The 15,588-nt window shown below is 42.5% G+C and overlaps 2 protein-coding genes across 7 annotated transcripts in view; one reads left to right on the top strand and one right to left on the bottom strand.

Moving 5' to 3' along the window:
- Nptn (neuroplastin) overlaps nt 1-8,661 on the top strand; it is a 74,908-nt gene extending 66,247 nt beyond the window's left edge. For 2 of the 4 annotated variants that reach the window (XM_036193116.1, XM_036193119.1), the window contains 3 exons: nt 6,019-6,040; nt 7,075-7,149; nt 7,642-8,661. In XM_036193116.1, coding sequence (XP_036049009.1) covers nt 6,019-6,040; nt 7,075-7,135 — 83 coding nt within the window. In that variant the 3' untranslated portion in view covers nt 7,136-7,149; nt 7,642-8,661. The remainder of the gene's footprint in view (nt 1-6,018; nt 6,041-7,074; nt 7,150-7,641) is intronic. The other 2 variants (XM_036193117.1, XM_036193120.1) reach the window with 1 other exon arrangement.
- Nucleotides 8,632-15,588, bottom strand: part of Rec114 (REC114 meiotic recombination protein) — a 124,737-nt gene continuing 117,780 nt past the window's right edge. For 2 of the 3 annotated variants that reach the window (XM_036193123.1, XM_036193122.1), the window contains 4 exons: nt 15,308-15,333; nt 14,632-14,641; nt 13,609-13,677; nt 8,661-8,883 (listed from right to left, as the gene is read on the bottom strand). In XM_036193123.1, coding sequence (XP_036049016.1) covers nt 8,725-8,883; nt 13,609-13,677; nt 14,632-14,641; nt 15,308-15,333 — 264 coding nt within the window. In that variant the 3' untranslated portion in view covers nt 8,661-8,724. Of the gene's footprint in view, nt 8,884-13,608; nt 13,696-14,631; nt 14,642-15,307; nt 15,334-15,588 lie in introns of all 3 variants that reach the window. The other variant, XM_036193121.1, reaches the window with a different exon arrangement.

Genomic DNA, 15,588 nt, shown 5'->3' on the forward strand with positions numbered 1-15,588 from the left:
AACTTAATCAAAGCTTGAATCACTATTGTTTCAGATTCCTAAAAAGCTCTTCATCTTCTGTCCTATGAGCTATAATACTGTATCAGCAAATAGAAATTGGTCAACTAGCCATAACTACCCCTTGCCTGTCACTGTCTAGATTAGAGGATGTACCCCAAGCTCAATGCAGACTGCCTGGGGGCGATGGTGGTGCTGGCTACCATCTGCACTTGTGGTACAGTGTTCTCCTCCAGACTTGACGGATCTATGTCACTGAGCAGTAGTGTGTTGCCTCTCTCCACATCATACCATATCTGTCAGTGGACTGCACCAAGTGAGATCTTGTACTCCCTTGGAGAGAGTACAGCCTCAAAAGCATGGTATGGCTTTAGACTCTGAAAAAGAATGTTTAAGAGCAACAACTGCCTTTTCTTTTCTTTTCCTTTCTTCTTGGCAGCTCTAAGTCTTTTGTCTGAACTAAGTAGAGTCTGAGTGGAGTGAGTACTGAGATGGGCTGGAGGTCTTGACATTCATCTCTGAGGGGGACCTGGTGGGCTCCCGTCCTGATGAGCGGGTAGAAAAATGGGAGAGACGAGCTGCAAGTAGGGGCCTTTGTCCAGTTCCTTGCAATAAAGAATGTCCCCAGTTTTGCTTTCTCATTCTGTGAAGTGAAGCTGCATTCTTAGGATTTCCATGTGTCCCTGATGCCCCTTTCTCCAAGTTTTTCTTTCTCATGTTAAATGTTAAGACTCCCAAGGTAGAGTCTATATTCAGACCTGAGAATAAGGGAGGGAGAAGGTCTTCCTTTCATATGTTTACAGCTTGGCTATTTGGGAAGTTACATTTCATTCTTAAAAAGGGCCCATCCCTTTACAATGTTTCAAACATTGCAGGTAGGAGACTAAGGGCTTAGATTTAGGTCAGTGTTAGAACCCAAGACCTGGAGTTTGTTCTTCACTGGAAGGGGATGGAATCCCCAAAAGACCAGAGGGAGACTGAGACAGTCACAACACTAGCTGTGCCAAATACCACCCTCTTCAACTTCTATAAAGCCGAGGAGCCAAAAAGTTAGCTAAGAAAAGGCAAAGATGGGCTTCAAAGCCTGGTTTTTAAATTTAAGACAAAGGTGGCTGCCATTTTCACAGCAGTTGCACATTGGCTTAGCCTGTCCTCACCAGAGGTACCAGTCTTATAAGCCACTTGTGTTAGTGTTTCTGTCCCAGCATGTTTTAGGTTAGACTTTAGAAACTGTTAAAGGTAGTTCTGGCTAATAGCCAGATGCCTGTGCATGGGAGCAGCTATCCTCTTAAAAGTTCTTAGTGGTTAATCTGAAGGTGGGGTGGTGGTGGCTGGTAGAGCCAGTCTTCTGAACGGCTTCCTGGATGGAAAATAATAAGCTAAATTTCTATATGTAGTGAATGAATTCTACGTAAAACAGATGACTGCAGGGTAAGTGCAAAGTAAAACCTCCTTGCACTGGTTTCGGGAGAAAATTATCATGCAAGCAGCTTTTACTTCTTTGTCATTGGATTGGGTGAAAATCTGGGATTCTGGAATGATTGCAGTGTTCACCATCTCTCCTTTCCCGACAGCCAGTATGGTCCAGGGTCCATTTTCCATCTCCACTTCCCTGCACCCTTCAGCACTGTCAGACTTTTCTCCCTGCTTCCATCTCCCTGTTTGGGGTTTGGCTTTTCTTCTGGAAGAGGGGTGTGTGTTGATCTTCAGTGAATTTTCCTTATGTTGTGGCCTTTCCTTTGTTAAGTTTCTCCTCAGCTCCCATATCAATTCATGAGGACGGCAAACTCACTGATGCTTTGTTCCTATTTTCTCCTCCCTTAATTTACTTGTAGATACACATGCATATTTTTAGTCTGTTGAGGATGAGTGAAGAGGTGCACTCTATCTGAGACAAACTCAGAATGTTTTAGTGATGAAATCTTACCCATAATCATGGCTGTTAGCCTCTTTATGCCACTATGAAAACGTGAAGTTTTATAGGTCTGGTGTGCTTTTTCTTTACCAAATAGGCAGTTTATTACCAACATCTGTGGTTGATTTGAGCTTCAGTGAACTCTAAAAAGGAACTCATGTACTAATATTTTCAGTAGTCTGTAGTTAATAGTAACTTTTCTGCTTAAGTAGAAAGCACTAAGTGAATAGTGCAACAGTATAAAAGAACACAAATACAGAATTTAACTAGAAAAGCATGTGTCCCTTTCGATTTCTCACACTGAAAATGTATATAGTTGAGGTTAACTGCTGTCTTTGAAAGCGGCTTTGGTCCATTTATCTCCTGAGTACTCTGGCCATTTCATAGAAGAAATCACACAGTCCTTTAGTCCCCTGTTAGATCTTTTTGAGGACCAGTGCCACATAAGTTACCTCATAGGTAGCTTATTTACACATGCACTTCACTTTTAGTGTTTCTAATAACAAGGCAATTACAGAGTCCAGTCAGAGCTTTGCCTTTTCCTGGAGAGCATGCCGAGAGTGTTAAGTAGTACAGTCTTCCTTCTGTCACAACTGGACTCCTACTTGGAGCCACATTTGTGTTAGTCCCTTTCTGACTCAGCTCAGAGTACAGTTAGCATGTCCTTCCCAGGATTCCTTCTGCCACTGGTAGACAGAGGCTGGGATGAACCTGATCAGTCTTGGGGCCTTCAGTTCTACTAGATATTCTGGCGTCCTCGAAGGCATTGAGTTCAAACAGATGATTTAAGAAAGAAAATACTAGCATCAGAAACTCAATTTTCACACTGGGGTAATTTTGTAAGTTGGTCAAAGGATTCTTCCTGAAGTTAGTGGTGGAGGAGATACGAGCAAGTTTGAGGGGCAGAAGAGGGAGAGCACTGTTTAGTAACTGTGACCTGAGTTCTTTTAGACACTTTGAACTGAAGCCTTGTTCTGACAGTCCAAAATATTAGTTGATCAAAGCATTTGGTAGCCTATGGAGGGAGCTTCATAGCAGGCCAGAGAGGCTGGAAAAGAGGTGACTTGTTAAAGTGACACCAAAACCACATTCTGTGTGCTTAACTAGGGTCAGTCATAAGTACTTTGTGAGAAAATACAGATGAAACGTGGAAAATGATTGATTTAGAGATGGGGCAAACCACAATAAACTCCAGCACTTGAGGCAGGAGGATTGTTTGATGCCAGCCTAGGCTAGATAGCAAGTTCTGCCAAGGGATGGTGGGGGTGGCTGAGGATGTAACTTATTTGGTAGAGGGCTTGCCTGGGAGGCATGGTTCCATCTTTGATCCTCAGCAACTTATAAACATCCACGGCAGTGCATACCTGGAAGCTTAGCACCCAGGAGGTGGAAGCAGGTCATCCTCAGCCATGTAGGGAGTTGGGCCAGTGTGGGGGAAAAAAGATCCTACACACACACACACACACACACACAACCACAACCACAACCACAACCACAACCACCCCCACCTCCAGGGAGGTGATTGAAGTGGCATAGGGCCTTTGACCAGATCAGCTCTTGGCTGTTTTGAATCTAAAGCCATCACTTTATGTTGTGTAGTAGGTGCAATATGTTACTTATTGCATCTCAGAGTACTCATCCTAGATAATGAGGTGTGTGTCAGGATGGGGGACCTTGAGGGCAGCCATACTTCAGCTAGGAAAGTATGGCAAAAAGAAAAGCATTCAGTCAAATCAGTATGTGCACCACTCCAACAGGAGCATCACACTCATGGATTCCAGAAGCATCTTGTTTCATTCTCCCTAAGTCCTCTTCCTCTCATCTAGCCAGTGGCTGTGAGTAATCCCCAGGTGGAGAGAACAGTCTTTGTTTAAGGCGGCTTTGACCTGAGGGTTTGTGGGTATGTTGATATTTGTCGGTTACTGTGACTTCTTTTTTTTCCCCCTTCAATTGCATCAAACCCTTAAAAACATGGTGGTAAGTGAGCGATATGCATGCTTTTGGAGTTTGTTTAATCTCCGCTTCAGTCTATACAACGCACAGTTCATAATGTTAACACCTCCTTCAAGTTTACTTCATTCACTTTCACAACTAATTTGGATTTTCAGTTTGCTGTTTAGTCCTCATTTACTTTATTTTGTGCCTTTCTCTGTAGCTCTGTTCTCTCCTGACCTCTGTGGAGGTCAGGTTGTTCTTTTGTCTGGCCTGTATGGGAGAGTGGTGCTGCAGGCAGTGGTCAGCACGGGGTGGGGGTCCTCTTCTTTGTGGTGTCCAAGTGGATTTGGGAATGAAGGGGGTTCCTGGGATTTAGACACAGTGTGAGTCACAGCTGCTCCCACTTTCAGGCATGGCAGCTCCACCAGAGACACTGTTGCTCACATACTCACATGCAAATCCTTGCATGTGGCTAGCTTGTTCCGTTGGAAAGTGGTATTTAGACACCAGGGTACATCCCCACGCCAAAAGAAAGTGGTGTGAAGTGCGCTTGGGTTAGTCTAGTGTCCTGCTAGGAAAAGATTGGCCTTGCTATTGTGTTTTCCCTTCTCTTGTTTTTAAAGTTTGGAGTAGATTTGGCTGTCTTGCATTAGAATTTTGTATTTTGGGGTGCACACTAAAATTAATCAGTTTGTTCCTGTGTCGTCTTTAAATTCCCAAGGTGCTTAGCTTCTAGCATGTTATCTGATTGGCCTGCCCTGGGTGCTGAGCAGTAGGCTGTGGAGGGGAGGGTTCAGGCTGGGCTTGTGTGTCTTAGTACCTGGTATGTCCTTGTATCTTTCCACTGCATACAAGCAAACAGATGTCTTGGGTGTCCTGAGTCCTAGTTTGTTCTCTGTACCTGTTTTAATAGCAGTGTTAGTAGTGGACTCCTGTGGACACTGGTATGTTGCTAGCCTATTGTTTTGCTGATGAGTCATTCATTGGTTTGTGGTTAGTTCTTTTTTTTTTTTTTTTTTTTTTTTAATCCTGTTTTGCTCCAGTCACTGTGTGCTGGCGGTGGCTTTGCCTCTCCGTTGCCTGAAAGGAACAGGTGGAGCAATGTCTCCCTGACAGACATTACTCCTGATATGTGCTCCTGCAGATGCCTACACCAAGATTGTAATCTCCATAACTGCTTCATGTGCACCAAGCCCCCTTGTGGAATCCTGCTGAGAGTTTTTCTAGATGCCTTCAGTGAAAGCACCCAACTGTTGTACAGTAAAAACAAAGGGTGTTTACTTGGTGTCCTCCTTTTGTGAGTTTTTAAATAACTTTTTATTTTAATGACATTTTCTCAATGTATGCATATCTACTAAGAGAAGACCAAGTCAGAATTATGAAGTATTAATAAGGCTTCTAAATGCAAATGACAAAAACTTTTTAATTAAAAAACAAACATCCCATGGCTTTTCTTGTTTTGGCCAGGGCACAATAGTGAGCCCATCTTTTTGTGTAGAGTTTTATAGAAGGGTGTCACTGTTCAGCTCCCCCTGTGATGTCACAGAACATCCTCTGCTTCTCATATGTCTCTTTCTGGCCTAGTTGAGCATGGGTAGCCAAGGCATTAGGTTGAACTATTATGGCTTCATCTTCCTCAGTCTCATGCTTCAGATCAGTGACCTCAGAAAGATTGTAAAACAGCAGGAAAAACAGTGCCCTCTGGGGAAGTGAGGATGTGTGGTTAAAAGTATAGAACGTGCACATCCATTTACATTGAAGAACTGCATACATTCTCCACAAGAAAACAAACAGCAGGATTTTACAACTGAAATGTTGGTTTGTCTTCTCATCTATTTTGAGTGAACCACTGGAACTTGGGGACAAGATGAGTACAATGATATTGCAGCCTATCTGCCTATCTGTCCGCTACAGTTGCAGTTTTTCATGACGAGCATTCAAAGTGTTAACTAAAACCATTGAAAGAACATATCTGCCATTAAAACTGAATCTAGAAACAACTTCATGAGTGTTTTGCACCTCCAGATGGAATGGCCTTTAATAAATGCTATGAATAGCCACGTTTGCCACTTGCAGTTGACTGTCCTCTTCATTCTTAGGCAGAGTCTAATGGCTTTCTCCTTTCTTCTCTTACATCTCATGGATCATTAAAAACCGAACACCTCATATAGATGATGAACCAGCCGGGCCAATGTGAGTACTTCATTGAATAGATTTTACAGTTTGAATTGTGTTGTGTTTGCAGTTTAGTATTCCTTTTGGCTAAAGATTGTAAGAGAAGGCAATTCCCTTACAATGAAAGTTGCAGTGTACACTTTTTCCCCCCTCTGAGACAGGGTTTCTCTGTGTAGTTTTGGTGCCTGTCCTGGATCTCACACTTTAGACCAGACTAGCCTCGAACTCACAGGGATCTGTCCGCCTCTGCCTCCCAAGTGCTGGGATTAAAGGTGTGCGCCACCACCACCACTTTTTAAGCCTGACAGAATTTTGACTGGTGACCTCTTGATTCCTAGGCCAGGTCTTGTTTTTAGCCATACAAGTGAATAGTACGCAAAAGAAATTGAAAAAAAGATTATGCGTTTGACATACTTAAACTGATACTATAGGAGAAGTAAACAGTCTAACCAAGTCAACTTCAAACTGGACTGTAGAATTAGACAAACTACTGTCTAGTTCCATTAACAGTTGCTAACAAGAGAGATGGAGCTGTAACATGCAATGAGTCCAAGGCTACCAGGCTTTCCTAGAGTTGGACGTTATAAGAAGCCAGAGGGGCAGTTGGTGGGTTAATGGCCAAAGGGCTCAGCATGGCTAGTTGCTGGTCTTCTTTTATCATTTAAGAAATTAAGTGTTCAAGCCGAGCAGTGGTAGCACATGACTTTAATCCCAGCACTTGGGAGGCAGAGACAGGTGGATCTCTGTGAGTTAGAGGCCAGCCTGGTCTACAGAGTGAGATCTAGGATAGGTTCCAAAGCTACAGAGAAACCCTGTAAGTAGTATAGTTTAGAAATCTAAGGGAAAGCGTTGTCTGCCTTTGGGAGTCTGAAGGATCCATTCATTGAAAGTAGGAGGTACTTTATGTAAGGAATGTTATACACTACTGTTAGAAGTAGACTTTGCTGCTACACCAGGGATGGAAGGAAGTGAAGAGTCTCTGTTTCCATGTGTTGTATTTTTCAAACGATAATGACTAGTTGGACTCACACAGTGCAATTTTTCCTCCAAAGGAAAACCAACTCTACCAACAATCACAAAGATAAAAACTTGCGCCAGAGAAACACAAATTAAGTACTGCTTATAATGTAAGTATGGCCTTTTTTAGAGATTTAAAAGTTCTGTTCCTCTGTGCCTCTGCTCACCTTGCTACGAACTCTTCAGTAGTTGGTGTTATGTGGTAAGACCGTACTGTTAATTTCAGAATAGCTGATACTGATGAACACGTTCTTTCTGTCCCTGCAGTGTATAGAAAGGAATGTATTTCAGCTGTCTCGACCCACATATTTATATTAGGTTACTTTCACAGTAAATACCTTGCATTGCAGTCTACTTACATATTTTTAAAAAGAAATAGTTACCTTCTTAGGTAGAGTATCCCAAAAGCCTGTTAGTACCATGTGTGATCTCCGCTGAAGGCCAGACAGAGATGGTGGCCATAAGGCAGCATGCTTACACACGTGGAGATCAGAATTCCATCCCACATCCCTGAGCATGCTGTTTGAACCAAAGCTTTGTTTGATGTGGCACTGACAGCTGTGAGTAGTGCATAGTCTTAATTTCCAATTCTTTCTTTCCAGCTCTTTAGGTTCCTGAGAACGGTGGCATCATGGCCTGCTACATTTCTGCTTGGACCTCTTTGGTCTCTCCCTTCCAGTGAGCAACACCACAATGACCGTCTAAAGCATGCCTTATTTAGCCTCTCCTATAAGGGTGACCTAGCCAGGTACATTTTAAACAATGCTTCAGTGTAGAAGGTGTAAACTATTTTGGGCTTGATGTGCTGTGAATGTTGCTTCCCTTCCCTTTGTTAAAATATTTAAATAGAAGTGAAAAGGTCCTCTGAGGATCAGATCATGCATGCGCCATTTTTTACTTATGCAGCTGTTAAATTGGCAAAGCTCTAAATGCACTGCTGCCATCTAGTGATCATTTTGTAAAGTACAGCAAAACCTACAGATATATACAGTATATAAATATATATATATATTTATATTTTTGGGGTGGGAGAAATCCAAAATAAACTAAACGCTTGTTTCATTTTTAAGCTGCTGATACTCATTCCTTATTGTCTATTGTCAGATGAGGAAGCTGCAGTTCTGGTAGATGAGAGTGTAAACTTAAGTGTGTCATTCTAAGGGCTTACTTACCCTATAACTTTTAAGAACCTGGAACAGTCCACTGAACGGCTGTAATGAATTGCAGTATATATGTATGATTGCTTTTTAAGTGACTTTTCCTTTTGTCAAATCATGTAAATTCTGAAATCTTTTGCACTGATGTGTTGAACCTTATTCTTGTACATTCGATCAAGGCAACTTTTATAATTTCCCATTTGTTTTCAATGACCCTGAAATGTTAATAGCATGGTGATACTCTATGCAACTCTAGTTACACTTTTTAGTTTGACACTGTATTTTTCACATCGATTTAATGATTGATGATAGATTTTATAACCTGACTTGGGTTCTCATTCGGTACTAACTGTAGATGCATGTACTTGTGTTCTGTGTAATTATTGAAGTGCAATGGTGTACAAAAAAAAAAAAAGTGGATTCACCTGTTTTTACCAATAAAACAATGATAAAAGGTGCTTGGAATAATACTCTTTATTCAAATATTTTCAGTTCCTTAATTTCATATGTGTGCAGGACTTTGGTTTCTTAGCTCTGTGTGATCTTTTTAAGTTCCTTCTCCACCTCTTCCACAAATGCTGGGAAGTTTTGATCCATGAGGCATAAGCGTAGAAAGGGGCGCAACTCTTCTGCTCCCCATGAAGATTGTTCATAAGCTAGGGGCAGCTTCTCTGATGCCAGGATAGTCTGCAGGGGTGCCAAAAAAAAGGGAGGGGTTGACTTCGGGTAGGAACACTATCCCAGATGATATCATACAGGAAACAATGCCTTAAAATTTAGAGAGACACTACCCCAACACTAAAATGTTCCTGGCTTACATTTACAAAGTCCTTTTCTACACTTAGGTTTCACATTATGTTGTGTTTATGTTCCCTTCCTCCATCCCTCTGGCACACTTACTTGTATTTTCTCCCTGCCTCCTGTCTTCCCCACCCCCACAAAAAACAAACCAGAGTTTCACTATCACCCAGGCTGGTCCCAAATGCCTGGATTATAGGCAGGTACTATTTACTGTGCCCAGCTCTATATTTTCTGGATATATACAAAAAGTAGCTGGGCAGTGGTGGCGTACGCCTGTAATCCCAGCACTTGGGAGGCAGAGGCAGGCAGATCTTTGTGAGTTCCAGGCCAGCCTGGTCTACAGAGCAAGATCCAGGAAAGGTGCAAAGCTACACAGAGAAACCCTGTCTCTGGGGAAAAAAAAACAAGAAAAACAAAAAAAAAAAACCAACCCTCCCCCAAAAAAAAACCCCACAAAACAAAACAAACGAAAAGTAAGAGAAGCTTGGATCCTTAAGGAGATGTATCTATAAAGTTGAGATCCAGGGAACAAACATTATGCTATTAACATTCTTCATGTGGAAGTTGGATTCTGAATGGAAATAGGTGTAGCTTAGTGATAATACTTGCATAGCATGGATAAAGTGTAGAGTTTGATCCTTAGCATCACCAACAAAAGCAGGGTTGGGGGAGGTGGCTGTAAACTGACCATCCAAATGACAAAAGTCATGGTTTTGATTTTTTTGTTTTTTGGGGGAGGCCATCTGAGTAATTTGACAGAAATATGCAACCTTTCCCACAATCAATACAGGATGCTTTGTGTCCTAAAAAAAAAAAAAAAAAAAAAAAAAATCTCTTGTGCTGTTGACTGTTGTCAAACTCTTAAGGCTGGATAACTATGAATCTCTTCTCCAGTCTTCATATTGCCTTTTTAAAAATGTTATATTCTGTACAATAAATCATAGTATAAACAGTCCCTTTTTAATGAGTCTCCCTCCCTTGATTTCTTGATTTGACAGTGGAATAATAATAGTATGCATTCCATAGAAATGCACTTCAGCGCTTGTCCTTTCCTCCGGCAGCAACATGAGATGCAGGCAGCATGGTGAGCTCTGGCTTCCTGTCCCAGGCACGCAGGTCAGTAGCCTGTACTCCACGCTTATGTCGCTAAACTATAATGTTCCAGAGTTTAGGTGTTTGAAACATTTTAATGTATTTCGCCTTACAATGACTTGGTACAGATTCAGCCACACTGTAAGCTGGGAAGCATATGTATTTTGGCTTCTTTCACTTAATATGGGTTAATGTTAAGTGTATGTGTAATTCATTCCCATTTTTGAAATTAAATATTCAGTGGTGCAGGAGGTACCACAATTCACACATTCTCTTTCAGTTGGCCTGGATTTTGCTTTGTGTTGCTATAAGTGTTCAGAAGGTTTGTTTGAGATGGTATCTCACCATGTGGCCTAGACACTTTTCTCTGACTCACAACGCTCCTGTGTGCACCTTATAGAAGTACTGGGATTGCAGGCATGTATTTCTGTGCCTCTTTAAATTCAGAGTTTCATTTATTAAAGTAGGCAGATACCTAGGAGTAGCATGGCTGGGTCATATACTAAATAAATAACTTAAGGCAAACTGCCAGGGGCCATATCATTTTGCACTTAGAAGTCTAGCATTTGGTACTGCAGTTTTTCTGTGTATTGTGACTGTATGGAAATGCCAGGGCACACATACCACAACGTGTACCTAGACACCAGAGGACGACTTTTAGTAGTCAGTTCTTTCCTGCCACCTTGTGGAGACAGGATCTCTCTTGTTTCTGACCTTGGAGCTTGAATAAATTCTTTTATCTCTGCTTCCCATCTTGCCACAGGAATGTTGTTGGGATTTAGGGTGTCTAGGACTGAACTTGGGTTATGAGGCTTGCCTGGTAAGCACCTCTACCCACTGAGCCATCTTACTGGCCCTCTGAGTTTGTTTTTAATTTTGGCCTTTCTAATAAACATGCAGGACTGTCTAATTGTAGTTTTAATTTGTACTTCTCTGATCAGAAGTAATACTGAGCATCAATTCATGTGTTTATTGGACACTATATGGCTTTGGATAACCTGCAACATTTTAAAACCAATTAAGGAGCTGGAAAGATGAGCTCATAAAGTGCCAGAACTCATGTAAAGAGAAGTAGTGTGATATACCTGCAATCCTGGCACTGGGATTGATTGTGGGTTTCTTGTTTAAGAGGTCTCAAGTTGCACAGGGTGGTCTCAAACCCCTTATGTTGCCAAGGGTGATCTTGAACTCCTGGTCCTCCTGCCTCTACCTCTTGAGTACTAGGGTTACAGGCATATGAATAGAACCCAGAGCTTCATGTGGGCCTACATCACCAACCCTGAAAACCAATTCATAAGTTAGCAGCATTTAAATATTAGAGTTCAAACTGAAGTCTGACTGTGCTTGACCATTTGAAAGATGTTATCTCTTGACCAACATGGAGTCGGTGAGTTCCAGCTGTTGAGATCCACTTAGCTTTGGATCTTTGGCTCATGTGTCTGGCATGGCAGACTGCTTACACTAATGCTGTCAGGTAGATAACTCCTGTCAGAAAGATTGCTCTCTTTCTGTGGGTATACTACATGGCTTACTGCCTGCGTGCAAGAGTCTTTCTCTAAGAATAACATGTATCGATAACAGGAATTTACCTTTCTAAATTTAAATTGAGTTTTCAGATTCTGCCTAAAGGAAGTAAAGAGAAAATGAAAATAGGCCATCATGTTCTCCATTGAGAGCCACTGTCAACACACAGCAGTGTGTACACTTTCAAATTTAGTATATTATAAAAATGGAATAATGATATTTCGTAGCTTTAGGAAAAAAAATCAATGTATTATAATTGTCCATGCCAATGACAGGGCTTGACATCAATTTGATTTACTTGTTGCTGGGGAGGTTGTAGGAGGTTGCCATGACACACACACATGGACGTCAGAGGACAACTTGCTGAAATCAGATCTTTTCTTCCACCTCATGGGTCCAAGGAATCAAAATGAGTTCATCAGGTTTGGCAACAAATCACCTTTAGCCACTGAGTCACTTGCTGGCCCTGATCACAGTTCTCATATGTGTAGTAATACTGTATTTAAACCACTTAGGATAGTGAGCATGTATGTTGATTCCATTTTTAATTGTAAACAGTATTATGATAAACATTCTATGTACACCTGTATATCTGAAATGCAGTTGTAAGAAAATAGAATAATAAACTTGGTTTATATTAACTGGCTTCCAAGAAGTTTATCCAACTTTGTATTCACAGGATGATCTGCCCAAAAGGTCAGAGCAAACTCGTGCTGTTTCTGGTTTTGTCAGTATTGTGTAAATCAGCTGTTGGAGCCCCACTGACAGCAGTGTTCTCCTCTGTAAGAGCATAGCACCTTGCCCTGCTCAGTCACTCCCCAGAACAAAGGAAAAAAGTCTGCCCACTGCTGGACAAGGTTTTTTACTTTCACAGTTGCTGGGTCATTAAGGATAAGAAGTCTGGCTTTTCCCCCTCTCTTCTGTGCGTGCAGATCGGGGATTGAATCCAGGGTCTCTCTCCTACATAAGCATTTGCTTCCCTGCTGCCTTCTCTCAAGTTCTTTATCTGCAACTACCCCATTTTATTTTTAGTAGTAAGCCAGACCCCCCACCCCCAAAAGCCTTTCTTTTTCTTTATGTACCACTCTTTACACAGTTTAATAGATACTATTCAAATTAGAACTCTTCATCCTTGCATATTGATGGATATGCTGGTTCTGTGGAAAGCGCGAGCTGCTGGCACAAAGCCCTTGCCTGGTATAGCCAGGATATAGTGAACCAAAAACTCCTCAGGGGATTCAGCAGAGGGGACAGCCAACAACTATAAATGGGAATACAACTACAAGTGGGCAGGAGCTGTCTGCAAGGCAGCTGAGATAGTCAACAAGCCAAAGATCCTGAAGGGTCCTGGCAATAGTTCTTAAAAGGGCTGGGCTCAGGCAGACTTACCAAGCTCACAGTTTATGAGCTGCGGCATACAGCTGTTGGTCCAAGGATTTAAAAGAGTTGGGGGTAGGAGAGGTGGGTCTGTAGGCACGGGCAGCTCATATACTGGCTTTTATCCACCTGTGTCCTTAGAAGTAAGGTGTTCATATTAAATGTTTTGGAAATGGTTCCAGGGCCATCTTTACCTGAGCCCATATTGAGAAAAACAGCAATAGGGGTTTTTATTTTTTTATGCCTTCCATCTACTTAGTTGAGACTGTAGCACTGAAGGTTGGCCTTGAAGGAATTATAGAGTCCAGATTTGGTTTGGGTATTTGTTTTAGAATAGTTTACAATCATCATTCCAAAATAGAATTGATTCCTTTTGTCCTTTTGGGGAGGTGGTGATTTTAGTTCTTTCTAGCACGGTAAGGAGCCCTCTTCATTTCCTCGGGCAAGCAGTCTGCACAGGTCACCATCTGTGCTCTAAGGGCAGGGTAAAGGGCAGCAACCGCCCTTTTACCTTCTGTTTGGAACACTTTAGATTCTTTTCTGTAGCAAGGTAAAGATTTGAGGAATATCAATTCTTTGGACTACCATTTTTAGGGACAAAATCCAGCACAGAAATACCTGAGCTAGATGCATCACTGAAGTTCTTCCCTCCAGAGCACCAGTGCCAGCTGCCACATGTACCTGCTGCTCCAGGTTCAGGTAAGGCTGCAGAGAAACATGCAATTAGAGGAGGGGGGTAGGGATTTATCTCAGTGGAGTGCTCTTGAGTCCTCAGCTCCAAGGGTTCATCTTCGGAGACAGACAAAAGCAGCTGTTAATCACACTTAGGAAAGACAGCCCTGGTGAGGCCTTACTTGTTCTACCGTGACACAGGCACCTGTCACAGTCTACCTGGTGGTCTCAGCCTGATGGGCAGTTAGCCACCACAGTGCACTCTGCCCAGAAGACCCATGCCTGACTCAGGAGTATGATCCAAGAAAGCAGGAGCACTGTGTGCCTCCCTGTATACCCTATGTGCTTATGGGACCTCTGCATGCTGTGAGTCAACATTTTAATAAGAGTACATTTTAAGAATCTCATTTTGAACAGTGTGCAGTTCTTAGTTTTTCATTAAATAAAATCTCTTAGATAGTTCTAGTAACTGTTTGTTTCTACTTTATCCCAGGCACTGAGTGATACAGGATGGGCATTAGATAAACAGGACAGAGGTCCCATCCTCTGGAATTCTGTAACCTATTAAGAGCCAAGTTTATCTCCTACCACATCCACAGGCCTGGCCATGCTCTAGGAATCTGTAGCCACACTGCTAATCTTGAGAAGAGTGTCCCTGGGCTAGGTAATAGAGAAAGAAGATAAACTGTTCTCTGAGGGCGTCTCTTGTCCATCAGAAACATGTCTGTCTGCTGGACGCAGAGGTTGCTCTGTGTGGAAGATGACTTGCTAGTGAGTTGGTGACAGAAACCAGACTTGGAAGTCCCCTTTCCACTCCCCAAGTATGGATAGACACACAGTGAGAACTAGTGGATACCCAAAATCAAAATGAGAAAAGGCCAAGGCGGATGTGGGGTGCGGGTGCGGGTGGGGAATGGGATGGGAGTATATAGGAACCCTTAGATAAGCCTGGATCACAGTTCTCTAAACCTGTTCATTTCTACAGTTTCTCTAACAGAAGTCAAACTCTGGTGCTTAGTAACCCTCCCTCTCTGCTGTCGGTGCTTTCTGGGACACCTATTAGTTCAGCTCACATGGTGCTGCACCAGTGGGAAAGAGGCCAGCCAAAATACCATCCCCCAACACTGATCAGCAGCTGAGGGTGGCCAAACTCTTGAATCGGGTGGACTCTTGGACTCGGGTGGTCCTCCTCACCAGCAGAGGAGAGGAAGGCTTTATGCACATAGCAACAGACTTCACCCACCTCTGTGCTCACTAAAAGAAAAGGTCATAAGAACTACCACCTTCTTCCTGTCTGCCCCCATTCCCTGGCCAGCCCTCAAGTTGAGAAACACCTGGTAAGGGCACAATTAACAAAATTACAAGGCTGAGGAAAAGTAAAAACTAAAGCCAAGAAATGACTCAAGAATTTTAAATAGAAAAGACATAGAATCATCCCTATCTGCAAAGGAAGGAACAACTACTTCAGACTAAAAAGACATAGTATTGGTAGGCGATACACTTGAATGCAGCAATGACCTGAACTTGGCCATGCCTCAACTTTTAAGGTAGACTAAGCATGTATCTAGATTTACATGTCAGAAGTTGCGGGTCAACTTGGGAAATGTTTGGTCTAAGACAGGATTACTCGAGGCTGTGCTTGCACTCAGCGTATTTGCCTGGCTGTCTGCTCTGCCACCTCAGTGTGTCTCCTGTTCCTTCTGGGTTCTGGAGGTTCTGATCTTTGCTTAGTGGCAGGAAGAGCAGAGCTGAGAAGGTAGCTATGCTGTTAGCAGTTGAGATGGACAGTGTGGTTTCTATTTGTTAGGCACTATTCAGTGTTCCCAGCATTTCTCACTCATCACTTGGCAGAGGAGGTTCATGGCTTGCACAAGATCACTCAGCTACCACAAAACCAGGCCAGAACTCTGACCTAGATCTGTTCAG

Source organism: Onychomys torridus, chromosome 7, assembly GCF_903995425.1.
Source record: "Onychomys torridus chromosome 7, mOncTor1.1, whole genome shotgun sequence".
Lineage (NCBI taxonomy): Eukaryota > Metazoa > Chordata > Mammalia > Rodentia > Cricetidae > Onychomys > Onychomys torridus.